At 43.4% G+C, this 18,452-nt stretch overlaps 1 protein-coding gene across 1 annotated transcript in view; it reads left to right on the top strand.

The window, feature by feature from the left end:
• Nucleotides 1-259: 259 nt before the first annotated feature.
• CCZ1 (CCZ1 homolog, vacuolar protein trafficking and biogenesis associated) overlaps nt 260-18,452 on the top strand; it is a 29,144-nt gene continuing 10,951 nt past the window's right edge. Inside the window, exons 1-10 of the mRNA XM_040634772.1 lie at nt 260-415; nt 1,370-1,467; nt 1,567-1,660; nt 1,949-2,026; nt 2,395-2,442; nt 3,123-3,206; nt 4,300-4,475; nt 12,510-12,591; nt 14,445-14,506; nt 14,795-14,906. Coding sequence (XP_040490706.1) covers nt 302-415; nt 1,370-1,467; nt 1,567-1,660; nt 1,949-2,026; nt 2,395-2,442; nt 3,123-3,206; nt 4,300-4,475; nt 12,510-12,591; nt 14,445-14,506; nt 14,795-14,906 — 948 coding nt within the window. The 5' untranslated portion in view covers nt 260-301. The remainder of the gene's footprint in view (nt 416-1,369; nt 1,468-1,566; nt 1,661-1,948; nt 2,027-2,394; nt 2,443-3,122; nt 3,207-4,299; nt 4,476-12,509; nt 12,592-14,444; nt 14,507-14,794; nt 14,907-18,452) is intronic.

The raw sequence follows: 18,452 nt of genomic DNA, 5'->3' as shown, positions 1-18,452 counted from the left end.
AACAAAACAAAAACTATGCCCGTTCTATTTTTCTTTAAATACGCAGTCCTCGCTTCAGCCATGACAGATATCTGGGAGCAACCACACAGTTTCACTTTCACCTTCACACCCGCCAGAGAAACAAACGGGAACGAACCCTCTCGGGCGCTAGCCAGAAGGGGACGCTGGGCTGCGGGTTCTTTTTCCGGGCCGGCGGCGACCACTTCCGGGGCGACGGCAAGCGAGGCGGAAGTGCGGTCTCCTCAGGGCAGCTGTCTCTGGGCGGGCAGAGGGAGGCTCCCGAGGCGGGGGCCGGGCCGGGATGGCGGCAGCGGCGGCCGGGGCTGGGGCCGGGGCGGCCCAGGAGAAGCAGTTCCCGCCGGCGCTGCTGAGCTTCTTCATCTACAACCCGCGCTTCGGGCCGCGCGAGGGTGAGGTACGCGGAGCGGGGCCGCGCGCCGGTGTCAGCCGACGGTCGGAGGAGGGCCCGAGGGCGGGGGCGGCCAGGCGGCCGGCGACGGGCCCGGAGAGCTGGGGCGCGTCCGGGAGGGGACACCGCGCAGCACCTGTCACTCCCCTCCTCGGGCGGCATTTACGAGGCTTTGTGCCAGGTCTGCGCCCGGGCCAGGGAATAAGTGGGGGGCCAGACAACGCCGGCAGGGTCTCTCTCGGATCCGGGATCGAAGCCAGTGTATTGAATGAAGGCTCAGCAGGCTAATTATTCCTCCTCACGGGCTGAGTCTTTTTGCGCCAATCCTGGGTGACTAAAATGGAGCTTATGTTTTTGTTCCTGGAAGTCTCCGTCTAGAAGCGTGGATCGAGAGTGCTGGACTGTAACCCTGAAATAACGCAAGCTTGGAGGACCCTAGGAAAGTTTTTTCCGAACTGATAAATTCCAGGGATGGGGTTTTTGTTTGTTTTATAGGTGGGGACGGTGACTTCCTCCAAGGATGTCCGGTTCTGTTGGCAGCAGATCACGGTCCTTTCAGAGGCTGTCAGTCCAAATACGCGTGAACCTGCTGAGTTTTACTCGCCGGGAGGCGTACGTGTACGCACGTGCGCACACGCTTATTTCTTACAACGTTGGTGTTTTGAGCAGGAGGAAAGAAATTAGCATGAGGAAAGAAACCGTAAGATCGAGTTTTCAGAATAATTGTCTAGTGCGCCTCCAGATGACATGTGACAGCAATATCACAATTGCCTTCCAGGCTGATGAGCGTTGTTGACAGACGGAGGGGAAGATAATTCTTGATTTTCTTAAAAGGCTTTTTTGTTTCGTTTTGCCGCTAACCTGTGTGACGTGAGAGGTTGACGTTAAACAGCATTTTCAATAGGCGAGATGGGGAAAAAAATGCTTCTATTAATGTGATTCTGTTTCTTCATACTTTAGGAGGAAAATAAAATTTTGTTTTACCATCCAAATGAAGTAGAAAAGAATGAGAAAATTAGAAATGTTGGATTATGTGAAGCTATTGTACAGTTTACAAGGTAACGCCTTTAAATGTGCTTTTTCAGAGCTCAGTGGATTTTTACAACTCATACAACTTGGAGGACTGTCCCCAACATATTCTTTTTCAACCTTTTTAGGACCTTTAGTCCATCAAAACCTGCAAAGTCTTTACATACACAGAAGAATAGACAGTTCTTCAATGAACCAGAAGAGAATTTCTGGATGGTCATGGTATTTACATACACAGCACATCTTTTTGCATTTGTGTAGTGAAGTCACGGGTGATCTTTACTGTTAGGACTGACTTTAGGAAAGTCCTCTAGCTATTGCAAAGTAAAATTACAATAAAGTTGGTTGCAGTTTTAAAATCGAACTCCTATTCAGCGTATTTGTTCTTGGGGCTGTTTTAAGAAGTTGTGTTTTTGGTGTTGTGACATGTATAAATTTCTTCATTTAAGGGAAGATTAAAAACTTATACAATGGGTCATTGTGTAATTTTGTTTTATCAAAATTGTGTAGGTTGTTCGGAATCCTATAATTGAAAAGCAAAGTAAAGATGGAAAACCAATTGTTGAATACCAAGAGGAGGAGTTGTTGGTAATGTGTCATTTTTCATTTCCTATTTCTAGAAAATGTATTATCGAATATGTTGAGTGACTTGGTCAAATTTAAGCTATGTCACTTTGGCAGAAGATTCTCAGGATATACATCATGAAATTTCATGTCTATTTACATTAGCACTATTGTGTAAAAATGTATATCTTACTAATGCCTTCTAATCATCTGTTAAAAGCCCTCCTAAAATTGGGCTTACTGGTTCATAACTGAATTTGAACACATCTGATAGCACACAACTGTCTGGGTCCAAGCTTATAAGCATTAGACTGTGTTGCCCAGAGTTATTGTGTATTGGCTATGCCATGGACTTTTCCCCGTTGTTGAGATGTATGTTTTTGTGTTTGCAGGACAAGGTTTATAGTTCCGTGCTACAGCAGTGCTACAGCATGTACAAGGTAAGCATGGTGTTCTTGAATTGAGTCTAGCCAGTTACCCCTGTTGACAGGAATTGTTTAAAAATCTTAATTCTTTGATGACTGTATGGTGACTACGTCTCTGTATTAGGGGAGGAAATAATGGGGCCTTTGAAACAGCACTGAGATTTATGTATACCCTTATTCACTGAGTATCGGGTCTTTCTCTAGTCTCAGCCTTGTACTAGGAACGTATCCCCGTTGGTAAACAAGAGAGTCCATGTGCTTGAGGAAAAGGCATACTGCAGATATTTGTATGATTTAAGACATTTATGTGAAGTGAAACTTAGAGGAGTTGAGATTTAAAAAAAATTCAGGGCACCTGGGTGGCTCAGTTGGTTCATTGTCCGACTCGGCTCCGGTGTTGATCTCAGGGTCGTGAGCTCAAGCCCAGTGTTGGTCTCTACACTGAGCGGGAAACCTACTTAAAAAAACATGCTCCAAGGGATTAGGTGATTCCATAGAAATATCAGTTAACAAAGTGTTGATTTTTTGTGATTTATTTTATAATTTAGGCTTTCTCATGTAAATATTTTCTGTGTTTAGAAGTAATGGAGGGAATTAAATAAGCTGAATTAATCTAAAAGGAAAAAAGAATTTGTTATACAGGCAAATCGAAGGGCATAAGAAATTGACTTTTTAAAAAACTTTTACATTATTAGCTTTTTAATGGTACATTTCTGAGGGCCATGGAAGATGGAGGTGTCAAGCTCCTAAAAGAAAGATTAGAGAAATTCTTCCATCGGGTAAGTATTTTGAGTTTTATTTATAATCTTAGTAGTCTTCAAACAGACTTTTAGAAATACACATACAAGTTTGTTTCTTATTGACAAAAAACTTAGGACTTGAAAGTGACAAAGAAACTAAGATACATTGTGGCAAAACCAGAACAGGGAGAAAACTCCCTTCCATTCTTGAGTCTTTCTGTAACCTTCTGTGCGGGATCAGAGCCTCCTGCCCTTTGTGTGCATCCCTACATCATCCCAGAGACACCTTTTGGCTTCATCCTGGTTCTGCCTGTGTCTGTCTGTGTGGGCTTGCTCAAAAGCGAACTTACTGCATGGTGATTGGTTAATTAGCCGAATTTAAACTCTTTAGCTGAGTCCTACATTCTTATGGATTGATTATTGTTCACTAAACCGAGTATTGCTTAATCTGTATTGATGCAAGGTAAAATGTTTTGCCATGATAGTGGTTATTTGTGAGATTTTTCCCAAATGATAGATGAATGTGCCAATATAGTTGTCCCTCTGTTATACTGTCGGTTAAATTTTATATAGCTTATCTCTGGTAGAATTCAGGTTAGCTTTTAGGAAATAATTCTCTATTTCTTTTCCCTAGACTACCTTTGATCTGCTTTTGAATTTTCATTTTTACGAATTACTTTTGTTTCCTGTTTGTTCCTGCACTTTAATGACCATAATTAATTATTCTCATGCTGTCTCCTAATTCCTGTTCTTGCCTTCATTACTCTCCTGTCTATCAACAACTGACTACCTGTCCTTTAAATGTTATTTTAGAAGATGGCACTGTCTGTCCGTGATATCATTGTATAGATCCCTAATGAGATTAGTATAATTTGAGGAGCACGCATATCAGGAATTAAATACCTCAAAGAGATAAGACGATCCTGAATAATTATTAATGACTTGTGTTTGAACTTTATATTTTGAAATTGGGCACTGATTTCACATCCAGTTAGCTGTGGCTCACCTGCTTACTGGTCTTATCAGTGTGCTAGTATGTAATAGTACCATAAGTTGACGAATTATTCTCAGCTGTCAGAGTGCTATAGTCCATGTACTCTTAGTAAGTTTAATGCCTTATTTTTTCCTACAGTACTTGCAAACGTTGCATTTGCAGTCATGTGATCTTCTTGACATTTTTGGTGGAATCAGCTTCTTCCCATTGGATAAAATGACTTATTTGAAAATCCAGTCCTTTATTAATAGAATGGAGGAAAGCCTGAGTATAGTCAAATACACTGCCTTTCTCTATAACGATCAACTAATCTGGTATGTACACCCTAAGGCTTGGCATATAAAAGAAGAAAATCTTTTAGGATGATAAAAACAACATTGACTGGATTGATAGCAGATTGTCAAACGGAATGAATAGCAAGGGGGCAAGGTAGAAGCAGTGATTATTAAAACCAAAAGTAGGGTAATTTGGGTTAAAATGACTAGGCAGGGGCGTTTAAAACTGGTTCCATGAAAGGTGGAGAAAATGTTCCTGTCTAGTTAAGTATAGGAACCCTATTTTTATTTCGGAGTTCTTCCAAAAATCTCTTTAAAGAAACAGTATAGTAAATGTGGAAAACATACTTTTCATACTTTCTTTTAAAGCTAGGTTTTTAAAAATACCCAAGAAGTTAAATATGCTATAAAACCAGGAACTTACCCACTGGCAACCAAAGGTGCATCCTGTAGTAAGAACAAAAACATAATTTCTTTGAGAGTGTTGATAAGAAGAAGAGAGAAATCGTAACCAAGTGCTCTCAGCTACCTAAGACAGCTCGGGAAAAGCCATACGAACACGCAGTGACTGTGATCGTATTGAGGCTGTGGCTCTGAGAGGGGCCTGGAGCCAGCTGATCTGTCTGTGATGGGCCGCTGGGGTTCAGGAGCTGTTCCGGGGGCTCACCCGTGTTCAGTGTCCACGTTTACGTGGACCGTATCCCACTTTCTGCCAGTAAGGATGTGGCCGTATTTGAGCCAGAAAACTTGAGTTCAGCTAACAGAAAGGGCAGTCGTGGTTTCTGGAAACCCATCCTCTCCCTGCCAAGATCTTGTAGCATCAGTTTAGGAAGACAGAGGCTAATCGAAAGAAATATGAATCTGTTTGTTAAACATGTTGATGAGTTTTTGTGTAGAATTTTTCTCCTATGAAAACAACATGAAGTCCAGGTGAAAATGTGTCTCCTTTTTTGTTTAACAAATTGTTTTGCAGGACACTTCATGCTGTATTAGCTGGCCCTGTTCTAGTTGCTTTTTATAATATTCACGCTGTGGTAGCAAAATGAAATTCTTAATGCTGCCGTGAGAGGTTGAAGGGGAGTTACCCAGGGTTGGGGGTGTCAGATCTGAGGAGGGAGTGGCCAGAAATTCCAGGGCGGTGCTGGGAAGGCTGCACCCGGCGAGGAGAGGGATGGACTAGAATTCTGTAGCAGTCCGTGGCCTTGGTGCCCCTGTCATTTTCCAACTGCCTGATAGAGCATAACCCCTGACATAGGCGTGAACTCTGGGGGTGAGAAAAGGTACAGACCTAGAGCAAGAGGGTCGCCCTCAAAGTCAGCAGCTCCTCCTGAGAGGCTGTGGAGCCAGCATGACCAGCGAGCGGGGTTGCGGTCTGGAACCCTGAGCTCAGGGCTGCCTGTTGCCCAACTCCTGGGGATCCTCTTGGCATCTTTGTCTTCTTGAAGGACAGCCCCTGGAGGTAAGCAGTGCCCAGCTCTGGTGGCTGCACAGAGCTGCTCTGGGGTACCACCCCAATATGCCAACGGGCAAGGTTGGTCCCAGGCAGTCATCCTAAGGAGCCTCCAGAAAAGCAACACATTGTGGGAGGCAGCTGTTAGTTACAAAGCTGGTGTGTTTAAATACCAATGAAGTATTTTATATTTCATGAACAGGATATATATTTGTTCTTATTGCTTACTATTGTATATATGTGTGTGTGTGCACGCGCACGTGTGCTTGCGTGTATTCAGTTTTGAATGCTTTGTCAAGTGGAGCCTGATTTTTTTTTCCAGTCATTTTTTTTCATCATGATAAGTATACTCTTAATCCCATTCCCTATTTCCCCCGCCTCCCCACCCACCGCCCCTCTGGTAACCATCTGTTTATTCTCTATAGCTGAGTGTCTGTTTCTTGGTTTGTCGCTCTTTCTTTTTCCTTCGCTCATTTGTTGCTTAAATTCCACATATGAGTGAAGTCATACGGTATTTGTCTTTCTCTGACTGACTCTACTTAGCGTTATCGTGTCTAGCTCTCTCCACATTGTTGCAGATGAGAAGATGTCCTTCTTTTAATGGCTGAATCACGTTCTGTTGTGCACACACCACATCTTCTCTATCCGTTTACCTAGTTATGGACACCTGGGCTGCTTCCGTAATTTGGCTATTGTAAATAATGCTGCTATAAACGTAGGGAGGGTGCATGGATCCCATTGAATTAATGTTTTTGCATATTTGGGGTTAATACCCAGGAGTGCAGTTGGTGGATCGTAGGGTAGTTTTATATTCAGTTTTTTGAGGAAACGCCATTTTCCACAGTGGCTGCATCACCGCCAGCTTGCATTCCCACCAACAGTGCAAGAGAGTTCCTTATTCTCCACATCCTCACCAACACCTGTTGTTTCTTGTGTTGTTGATTTTAGCCATTCTGACAAGTGTGAGGTGGTACCTCACTGTAATTTCGATTTTTATTTCCCTGATGATAAGTGATGTTGAGCATCTTCTCATGTATCTGTTGGCCATTTGTAAGTCGTCTTTGGAGAAATGTCTGTTCATGTCTTCTGCCTGTCTTTTAATTGGATTATTTGTTTTTTGGGTATTGAGCTGTATCAGTCTTTATATATTTTAGATAGTAACCCTTTATCGGATTTGCAGATATCTTGTCCCATTCCGTAGGTTGCCTTTAGTTTTGTTGATTATTTCCTTCACTCTGCAGAAACTTATTTTGATTAGTCGCAGTTTATTTTTTATTTTATTTCCCTTGCCTCAGGAGACATATCTTGAAAAATGTTGCTACAGCCAATGTCAGAGACATTACTGCCTGTGTTCTCTTCAAGGATTTTCATGGTTTCAGGTTTCACATTTAGGTCTTTATTCCACTTTGAGTTTATTTTTGTGTAAGGTGTAGGAAAGCGGTCCAGTTGCGTTCTTTTGTATGTTGCTGTCCAATTTTCCCGACACCGTTTGTTGAAGAGACTGTCTTTTCCCCATTGGATATTCATCTCTCCTTTGTTGAAGGTTAATTGCCCAAATAATTGTGGGTTTATTTCTGGGTTTTCTGTTCTATTCCACTTACCTTTATGTCTATTTTTATGCCAGAACCATACTGTTTTAATCATTACTGCATTATAGTGTAACTTGAAATCTGGAGTTGTGATGCCTCCAGCTTTATTTTTTCAAGATTACTTTGGCTATTTGAGGTCTTCTGTGATTCCGTACAAGTTCTAGGATTGTTTGTTCAAGTTCTGTGAAAAATACTCTTGGTGTTATGATAGGGATTGTGTTAAATGTGTAGATTGCTTTGGGTCGTGTAGACATTTTAACAGTATTTGTTCTTCCAGTCCATGAGCATGGAATATCTATTTGTGTTGTCTTGAATTTCTTTCACCAGTGGTTTATAGTTTAGAGTATGGGTCTTTCACCTCCTTGGTTAAGTTTATTCCTAGGTATCTTATTGTTTTCAGTGCAGTTGTAAACAGGATTCTTTTCTTAATTTCACTTTCTGCTGCTTCATTATTAGTGTATGGGAATGGAACAGATTTCTGTACATTGATTTTTGTGACTTTACTGAATTCATTTATAGTTCTAATAGTTTTTTGGTGGTCTTTAGGGTTTTCCATATATAGTGTCATGTCGTCTGCAAATAATGAGAGTTTTACTTCTTCCTTACCAATTTGGATGCCTTTTTTTCTGTTTTGTTGTCTGAATGCTGTGGCTAGGACTTCCAGTACTATGTTGAATAAAAGTGGTGAGAATGGACATGCTTTGTCTTGTTCCTGACCTTAGGGAAAAGCTCTCAGTTTTTCCCCATTGAGTATGATGTTGGCTGTGGGTTTTTCATATAGGACCTTTATTGTGTTGAGATATGTTCCCTTCAGGCCTGCTTTGCAGAGTTTTTATCATGAATGGATGTTGTACTTTGTTGAACGTTTTTTCTGCACCTATTGAAATGATCATATGGTTTTTATCCTTTTTCTTATTGATCTGATGTGTCATGTTGATTGTTTTGCGAATATTGAACCACCATTGTATGTCAAGAATAAATCCCACTTGGGGCACCTGGGTGGCACAGCGGTTAAGCGTCTGCCTTCGGCTCAGGGCGTGATCCCGGCGTTCTGGGATCGAGCCCCACATCAGGCTCCTCGGCTGGGAGCCTGCTTCTTCCTCTCCCACTCCCCCTGCTTGTGTTCCCTCTCTTGCTGGCTGTCTCTCTCTGTCAAATAAATAAATAAATAAAATCTTAAAAAAAAAAAAAAGAATAAATCCCACTTGATCAAGGCGAATGATTTTTTTAAATGTATTGTTGGATTGGTTGGCTACTTATTATGTGGTTTTGAAATTATATGATTGAGGGTAGAAACATCTGTCTGTCCCAGGACGTGGCCAGAACCTGGTACACTGTAGATGCTTGGTAAATGGTTGTGAGCTCAAAGCACATGGTTAGTAGAAAATATCTTTGAGTTCTGTTTGGACTTTGTTGCGTTTAATGGATGGATTTGGTTTTGCATTGACCATGATAGGATCAGACAGTACTGCTGTTTGGTAGGAGGGTGTCAGTCAACTTTCTTGTCCAGAGGTCTTGGCCTGTTTTTTGAGAGAATTTTCTTTTTAGTGAATTGATATTCTTTCCAGGGGTTAATGCTTTTATGAATAAATGCTTTAGATATTTCTTAATCAAAGTTGATCGTACTCTGGGATCTTGACTAGATTATTTTATATTTAATACATGACAATAACGTCTGTATCATAGACAAAACTGATACTGGTATGAAGGATTCTGCATTGCATTCAAATGGATAAGTTGAGATTTAAGCTGAAGAAAAGTTTTTAGGTGGTTGGTTTTTTTTTTTAAGAAAAAACTTTATAAATAAGAAAAAGTTATTTAAAAAAATAAGTTTAAGAAAACTATTCACAACAAACAACCATATTTGAGAGACTTTGAGAGAACACCTACACTTCTGAGCGTGAGTGGGCTATGCCTGTTTGATGTGCACCATTGATGGAGTCCTGAATCATTTGGACCTGTCAGTGCAGGAATTTTTTGCCTTTGTGTATTTATTTGCACTAAGGAAGGAACTTTTTAAATTTTTTCTAAGAACTTTTCCCCAATAGTAACATCTTCCATAAGTTCAATGCATTATTGCCTCATTTATTATTGTAGGGGAGTGGAAGTAGGGATGGGGGTGGCAGACATTGGAGAGAGGGCTGCTGTGGTCCGAGCGCATAGAGACCCTACAACGAGGGCAGTCCTCTCTGAAGGCAAAGTGGGAATCAGTTACTCTTGGGGTTTTGTGCTCTGAACACCTGGCTGCAACTTAGTATTTTTCTTTTTAAGTTTTCTATCCAGATGACCGGCCAAGGTATTTAATGCCTAGCCTTAAATCTGAAGGGAAATAATAAAATTAAGCTCTAGTCACAGTATACATGGTGAGTAGTTTAGTAGTGTTGTCTGCGATCTCTTCTTACAGGGTTTTTTCTACTTTGAGTCCTGTGGTCTAGAACAGTGGCGTTCAGTACGAAAATAGTGCAGGGACATCTGGGTGGTTCAGTCAGTTAAGCATCTGGCTCTTGATTTCAGCCCACGTCATGAACTCAGGGCTGTGGGATCAAGCCCCGCATTGGGCTCCATGCACGGCAGGAGTCCGCTTGGGATTCTCTCTTTCCCTCTGCCCATCTCCCTGTTCTCTGGCTTGCTCTCTCTCAAATAAATAAATAAAATAATTTTTTTTAAAGATTTTATTTACCTGAGAGAGAGAGCACAAACGGGGAGAAGGGGAGGGAGAAGAAGACTCCTTGCTGAGCAGGGAGCCCTACACAGGGCTCAATCCCAGGACCCTGAGATCATGACCTGGGCCAAAGGCAGATGCTTAACCAACTGAGCCACCCAGGTGCCCCTAAATAAAATAAATCTAAAAAATAAAAAAACGAATATAGCGCAAGCCACATGTATAACTTTAAGTTTCGTAGTAGCTATGTTCAAATGGAAAGAAACTGGTAAAATTAACATTTTAGCCCCATATATCTAAAATTATTTATTTCAACATGTAAAAGCTTAAATTATTAATGAGCTATTATAAATTTATTATTTCAACACACAGACAGTGTCAGTTATTAATGACCTATTCTTTTCAAGCTAAATCTTAATAATCCAGTCTGTTTTGCAGTCATTTCAACAAGCCACATCTCAAGTGTTCAGTAGCCAGATGCGCCCAGAAGCTGCTTTTTTTTCTTCATATTTTATTCATTTGAGAGAGGGAAAGTGAGCAAGCAAGAGAGAGAGCACTCGCAGAGGGAGAGGGAGAAGCAGGCTCCCCGCTGAGCTGGGAGCCTGATGCAGGGCTCAGTCCTAGGACCCCCTCGAGCCCCGGGATCACGACCTGAGCCGAAGGCAGAGGCCTAACCAGCTGAGCCACCCAGGCGCCCCAGTAGCTGCTCTTACTGGAAATGCAGCTCCGGAGGAAATTGCCCAGCACGTAGTCCAACGTGTAGTGTCTCTGCCTATCATCGACAACCCCTCCCCACCAGTGCTTTTACTTATGTCTGACAAGGAAAATAACATCCACAACCTGCTTTGTTTTCCTCTTTCTCTCTCCTTACCTCAGTTATTTCTGTAAAAGAAAAAAACGGGTGACTTTTCATGTGTTTGATTTGGAGATTCCATCCGCCCAGTTGGCTGTATGATACTTTGAGGGTTAGAGTTGCCATAGGACGAACAAAACAAACCTGCTTAAGGGGCTAGGGCTCCCTCCCTGATAGTTTTAGTTGTGGACAGACCTTACGAAAATTGGCCTGGGAAAGGAGAGAGGCGGAAGAGGAAGAGGTGAGACAGCAGTGGAGGAGTCTCAGGAAGGGAGCAGCATGTCTTTGCCGAGGAAAGCCACATTTTTCTTTTTTCTTTTCTTTTTTTTTAAAAGATTTTATTTATTTATTCAACAGAGATAGAGACAGCCAGCGAGAGAGGGAACACAAGCAGGGGGAGTGGGAGAGGGAGCAGGCTCATAGTGGAAGAGCCTGACGTGGGGCTTGATCCCATAATGCCGGGGCCACGCCCCGAGCCGAAGGCAGATGCCCAACCGCTGTGCCACCCAGGCGCCCCCCAAATATTTCTAACAGATGGTTTCACTGGGAAAAGAAGAGAGAGCCTCTGGGATATGGCGTAGAGGCTTGATTTATAATACAGTTGGATTTCATCACAGGATTTTTTTTTTTTTTTTTCAGTCGTCTTGAATAGAAGAAAACCAGACACAGACTCGGTCTGTTTAGAGCCCTCCTAGAAAATGGATCTCAGGGGCGCCTGGGTAGCGCAGTCGTTAAAGCGTCTGCCTTCGGCTCAGGGCGTGATCCCGGCGTTCCGGGATCGAGTCCCACATCGGGCTCCTCGGCTAGGAGCCTGCTTCTTCCTCTCTCACTCGCCTGCTGTGTTCCCTCTCTCGCTGGCTGTCTCTCTGTCACATAAATAAATAAAATCTTAAAAAAAAAAAAAAAAAAGAAAATGGATCTCAGACAGGGTCTGCTGCTTGCTAGCGTCTTGGCACTGTTTCTACGTGCTGCTTATTCTTGCCTCGTTTCAGATTAGGCTTGCCTGGAAGTTTCTTTCTCTTCCTCCTCTGTGCTTACCCTGAAGTCATAGAATTAAAATCCACATAGGTTTCTGAGACCGAGCAGGAATAAAGTTACCCCTCGACAGCATGCCAGTGCTTCCCGGAAGTCTGGGTGAAAGCATGTGCCATTTCTGTGTAGTCTGGAAAGCGAAGAGACGTCTGCTACCTGAAGTGGAGAGAGCGTTGTGGTCATTAATGCTCCCTGAAGAATCCCACATGGAGTGCAAGCAGAGAATCGAGTCAGATCAAATCAGACCAGCGACTTTGTTTCACATGGCATATAGAATACAGGGTTGACACAGTAGTGGCCTTTGCCGGCTCAGGATAAAGTGCGAGTGCTAGACTAGTTTAGTTCAGTCCCTTCTGGAACCTCCCAGTCAAGGAGAGGGCTTCTGGGTATAATGTAAACAAAAAAAGAGGAGCTCTTATGATCAGAGCCACAGGAAGACAGAAGACCAGTTGCAGGCTTTTAACACCGTGCTTTTCTGATGTTTCAGGAGTGGGTTAGAACAAGATGACATGAGAATTTTATACAAATACCTCACCACGTCTCTGTTTCCAAGGCATATCGAACCTGAGGTATGGCCGGGCACTGGTCTCCCTCCCTCCCGCCTCCCGCCTCTGTCCCTCTCTATGCGTATGTATGTTGTATGTATACATGCGCACACACACCCGGGCTGGGGGGCAGGGGGGCTGGGGGCGGGGGAGGAGGGCGGAGTAACTCGGTAATCGGTGGGGCAGCTCCGATCTATATAATACATCACTATATTTTACATCGTTCTATTTTACATGGATATTTATGTGGCTGTGTATCCCTTAGCACAGGAAATCATGTATGTCAGCCCTTCTTTGTTTTGTTACGTTCAAATACATAGCAATCTGTTTTTAAGAGGAGCAGTTCATTGAGTAGCAGAGAAACGGGTTTCAGGTAGGGTTCTGGAAACTTGAAAACACCTGGGATCTTTGACAGAAGAAAGGTGAATCCTGCGGTCTTGTCACCTACAAACATGACGTGTCATTCAGTAGGTGTTCTGTTGGCCGTCTGGCTTCTCCAGTGTGATCCTACTTTCCCAGTTTTCTGCAGAGACCTCTAAGTAATACTGCAGCCTTCCCCCTAAAGTGTCCTTTTGCAGCTCTCATTAGGTTGGAGATGAAAAATATTCATAGCCCCCAAATCATTTTGGCTGAGATGCATACACGTGCTCACTCGCTCCCTCCTCTCCCTCCATTTAAGGCTGTGACTTCAAACAACAGGAAAAATCTCTTTGATAAGAAATTAAAAGTAAGGTTTTGAGAAGGACCAGGTCCTGCACTTAGGTCCTCTCTAGGCAGTTTGAGTACCGTGGCTTATGTTTCTCAAGTACGTACCGTGTCCCAGACACTGTCCTGAGTGCCCAGCAAACCTGCATTATCTCCTGGCATCCTGAAACCATCCTGAGTGGGACACCTTATCCCCCCCCTTACAGATGGGATACTCAGGCTAGGGGGGGTAAATGACATACCCGGGGTCACCTAGCCGGGAAGTGGCAGGGCCAGGACTTGATCTCAGGATCTGCCTGATGCTGGAGCACCTGCTTACGTCCACACCCCAGGAGGCTTTTCCATGTGTGATGGTGCAGCTGCCCCAACAGAAAACCCGAAGAGCCGGGCTCATAACATAGGGGGAGCCGCAGTATTCAACACGGCAACGTGGTGTGGATGCATGAGGCCTTTTTTCTCAGTACAGACTGCCTACGTGAGAGTCAGATATCCATTTTTGGATTTAGAATGTTTTTCAGTCTTTGTGTGTGTGTGTGTGTGTGTGTGTGTGTGTGTGTGTGAAATTTTATGTAGACTAAAATGTCAGAATTTTGTAGAAGAATGAAGTTTCAGCTAGCATGACTATTGGATATGGATTTTTTTTTCCTTTTCCTGTGTGTATTGAAATAGTACATCTTCGGCAAAGAGTGTTAGGAGTGTGCTACAAATAACCCATGAGGAGGCGTGATGTCCTGGCTGAAGGCTTTGATGTCACACAGGCATGGGGTTGACGCCTGGCCCTGCGCTTAGGAGCCGCGTGCACTGGGGAACTTCTACTAGCTTGAGTTTCCACAACCAGAAAATAGGAAGAGTGTGCTGCCTCTAGGGGTCCTATGAGGTGGTCGTTGCCTAGCATACATTAACCGCATGGGAAATTTCGGTTATTGCTAAAAAAGGAACTAAATCAGCGTATGGAGTTCAGGGTATGATGAAGTGATGATTGTTCTGGTTCGTATCAATGCATTCTTTACGCACCTCTTGTAATCCCCCCTCCCTCTTATTGGTGGGAGGAATATGAGTAAATGATACAGAAAAAATGGCATGGAGCCCACTAGTAGGTATGAATGCGGTTTTCAAAGCTTCAAAAGGAGAAAATCTAATAAGTCATTTCTCATTGTTGAATTTGTTTACAGTTGGCGGGAAGGGATTCTCCAGTAAGGGCGGAGATGCCAGGAAATCTTCAACATTACGGAAGGTAGAACTTCTGTTCTTTGATATGCGGTATTGGATTTTATTATTTTTTGGTAATGGTAAAATCATCAACACTGAATTACCTTTGTGCTATTTGTTGGCAGTCATCAGCAAAGGAAATGCTGTTGTTTCCAGTGAATTAAAACTTTATCATACTCTGATTTGGCGTTTTCCAAGTAGTGTCTAGCTTCCCAAAAGGAAAATGAATATATATTAAGTGGGAACATATTCTGTCTTATATATTTCTGTTTATCATTTACCTAATTGAGTCATTTCTGTGCTTACTTTTCAGATTTCTAACTGGACCCTTGAACCTTAATGATCCAGAGGCAAAATGCAGATTCCCCAAAATTTTTGTAAATACAGATGACACTTACGAAGCACTGCATTTAATTGTTTATAAGGTAATCACTGTTTTTCCCTCCAGCATTACAGATTAACACGAAAGTAAATCTTGCATGTGTACACGAGTGTGTGTGCCTACACACCTCTTACATATGTCACAGAACAGGTGTTGTAGGTTCTAATTACTGTAAAACCCAAAATGGGTGCCCCGCTGGGACAGTGGTTTATTTCCAGCTTCTTTTCAAAAGTGCTTTTCTTGTTAGTGAAAGAATCACTGTCTGACACTGTCTGAGGCTGTGACTCAGAGGCATTTGAAGTCCTGTGTGCTCACACATCAGAGGCCAGCAAAGGTGGTGTTGCCTCGTCGTTAGATGCCTTCCGATGTGGGCTGGCCACACTTCAGTGAATCTGCTTTCAGGGATTGGAAAGCACGGACTTGCTGGTTCTATAACGGCAGTCCAGTTACAACTCAGATACGTTAGGCTGGTTTTTCTAAAGGTGGTTTTTGATTCAAGAAAGAAAGCCAAGCATGTGTGTTTATCTTCTTCGCCACCTGAGAGTATAATTATGTTTTGATTTGTAAAGGCCAAGGAATGGTGGCGTGAGAGCACAGGGCGGAGGTGAACATCAGAGCGCGAGGGATCCGTCTCTCTTTGGAGGGCAGGAAGGGGGTATAAGTGGGGTGCCAATGGATGAAGTCTGGCCAAGGACGTGAGTGGAGGGGGTACACTAAGGCAAGAGCCTGCTTGCCCCACAGAAGCCCAGAGAAGCTCCCGGTTTGGAGACAGCACCTAAGGAGTCGGGAGTGAGAAGTGAGCTTGGAAGGAAGGGGAGTGAGTGAGGTGTTGTGTATAAACCGGCCAGCCACCCCTTCTCCCGTTGTTACGTACACACAGGCAGCCGAGCACCTATCCCCGGGTGGAAGTCAAAGGTCCTTTTTTTTTTTTTTCCCTGGGATCATGGCCTGAGCCTCCCAGGCGCCCCTCAAGGGTCCTTTTAAAGAAAAACAATCTGTGGAGCCCTAGAGCGGCTAGTGTGGGTGGGTGTGAGCACCTGAGAACAAGTGGTGATTGTGGGCGCCCGTGTGACTGCTGCCCTCGTCCCGCACCGGAGCAGAGCCTCCCTCCCTGGTCAGCCGCGCACTCCCTCATCCTTTAGTGTGCCTGGAAAAACAAAACTGTAGATCTTGAAAGAAACAAAAATCACTCTGGGAACAGAGAGAACTTTTAAAAATTGGCATCTGCAGAGATTAGAGAAATGTATCTATAAAACCGAAACAGGAGGACATGAAAGAGTCAGGGTTAGAGTAAACTTAGGTTAATTGAAAACATAATTCTTAAAGTTATTGGGGCAGGGTATACATAGCATAAAATTTGCCGTTTTAACAATTTTAAGTGTACAGTGACATTAAGTACATTCAGTGTTGTACAAACATCACCACTGTTTCCAAAACTCGTCTTCACCCCAAATTCTGTACCCATTAAACAATAACCCTTCAGTTCATGTCCACTGAAAGTATAATTTTTGACATGAGAACTTCATTAGATGGGTTAACGATAAGTTGCCCTGCCTTGAATAGAAGATAAAATGACAAGAGATGAAAATATGGAGAAAAACATTGAACACTACATCAAAAGCTAATGATGTACTATATGTTGGTTCATTGAATTTAAATTAAAAAAAATTTTTTTTAATTTTTAAATAAAAATAAAATGAAATATGGAGAAGAGATGGAAGAGAGGGATTTCCACATCTGATTCGTAGAAAATTGGTGGAGAGCAAATTAGTCAAGTGTATTATGAGGACATGTTTAGCTGAAGAGGAACACATTTCCCAGATTGAAAAGGCCCACTGAGTGTCTCACACAGCAAATCAAAAGATCCACTCCAGCCCACAGTGGGCAGTTTCAGAAATATAAAGAGAAGATTCCAGAAGCTTCCAGAAGGAAAATCAGGTCACCTGTAAATAAAACCAGCATTAGCAGCATTTCCTTACGGGCAGCAGATATTAGGTGATAAGGGAAGGAAGACTTTCAAAGTTCCGAGCGAGTGATTTTCAGTGTAGAATTCTTTGCCAAGCCAAACAATTCCATCACAGGTAAGATCAAAGAAAGGCGTGTTAATGGTGAAAAGTTTCAGAAAGGTTACCCCCTGCATCCGTTCTTCTGGTTTGCCTGGGGTTGTATGTCAGAATCAGTGAGGAAACCAAGAACGAGAATCCCTTGGAATCCCCAACGTGGCCCTGATGCATGAGAAGAGTAAGAGGGGGCTTGAGGTGATAGGGCTGTGAGTCTGTGATGAGGTTAGCATCTCAGGGACTTGCGCAGTGGAACAGAGGAAGGGGGCTGTGTTCTGGGCTCGGGCTTCTGAGCAAAAAGATGCTAGCTTCATAAAACAGTACGCCTGCGAGATTTGACGAGATGTTGGCTGTGCTAAGGAATGGTGCAGGAGGAGAGGATTCCAGGGGGATTCAGACACGCGTCTGAAAATGAACCATAACTGGGGTAAGGAAAAGCCCACTTCTCTAGCAAGTTAAAATCGTTCTCCTCTGAATGACACGGGGTAATGACTTGGAACCCTAGTGGAAGAAATATCCTGGTACACTGTTGTTTATTGGGTTTCCATTTTTAGAGTCAATCAATAGATAGAATTTTAAATGGGATGATGGCATCACAGTTATTTAAAATGTTATCTTTTTTTTCAAAACAGCTTTATTGAGATGTAATTCACATACCGTATAATTAGCCCATTTAATGTATTCAGTTCCGTGGATTCTCGCTGCAAAGTGCAGGAGTCCCCAAGACCACCCTTGCTCCTGACACACACTGCTAGCTCAGGGGCCCCCAGGCCACCGTCAGGCCCAGGAGTTCACCAGAGTCGCTAGCAGGACTCAGAGAAGCCGGCAGCCTCCCAGTTGCAGTTTATTACAGCAGGGGAGTGCAGGTGAAAGATGGCCCAGGGAAGAGGTGCACGGGGCAGGATCCGGGGCAGGACCCGGGAGTCACCAGGCCCGAGTTTCCAGTTGTCCCCTCCCGGTGGAACTGCGCAGACAGCATGGGGCTTGTCTCTCCCAGCAGGGACGTGTGACGAGTCTTACCATCCAGGGAAGCTCTCTAGAGGCTTGACATCCAGAGTTTTTACTGGGCGTTGGCCGTGCAGACGCAGCTGACCGCTGGCGTCCCTGGCCTTAGTCTCCAGCTCTCTAGAGCTCTGCTGATGCCGCGTGGGCTCAGGGCCGGAAGGGATGTGTGCCTGTGGTTTTTCTCTCCTTTTGAAGTCGTGGTCTGGTTTTGGTATCAGGCTACTACCGACCTCAGGCCGAGTTGGGAAGTGTTTCCTCATCTGTTTTTTTGGAAGAGTCTGTGAAGGATTGCTGTTAATTCTTTGAATAATTGGTCGCAGCGAAGTCATCTACATCTGGGCTTTTCTTTGTTGGAAACTTTCACATTATGAAAAGAGTCTCCGGCCTTGTTCTAGGTCATTGCCTGTTTCTTCTCTAGTCGGTTTCAGTTGTTTGTGTCTTCCTGGGAATTTGTTCTGCTTGTTACTCTTGTTTGTTCGTATATAACTTTCCATAGTATTAATAGCCTTAAAATCTTTCTTCCC

The sequence above is a fragment of the Ursus maritimus genome, unplaced genomic scaffold (genome assembly GCF_017311325.1).
Source record: "Ursus maritimus isolate PB19 unplaced genomic scaffold, ASM1731132v1 scaffold_2, whole genome shotgun sequence".
Classification (NCBI taxonomy): domain Eukaryota; kingdom Metazoa; phylum Chordata; class Mammalia; order Carnivora; family Ursidae; genus Ursus; species Ursus maritimus.
Note: the sequence above shows the minus strand (reverse complement) of the source record. Positions and strands in the feature narration are given on the sequence as shown.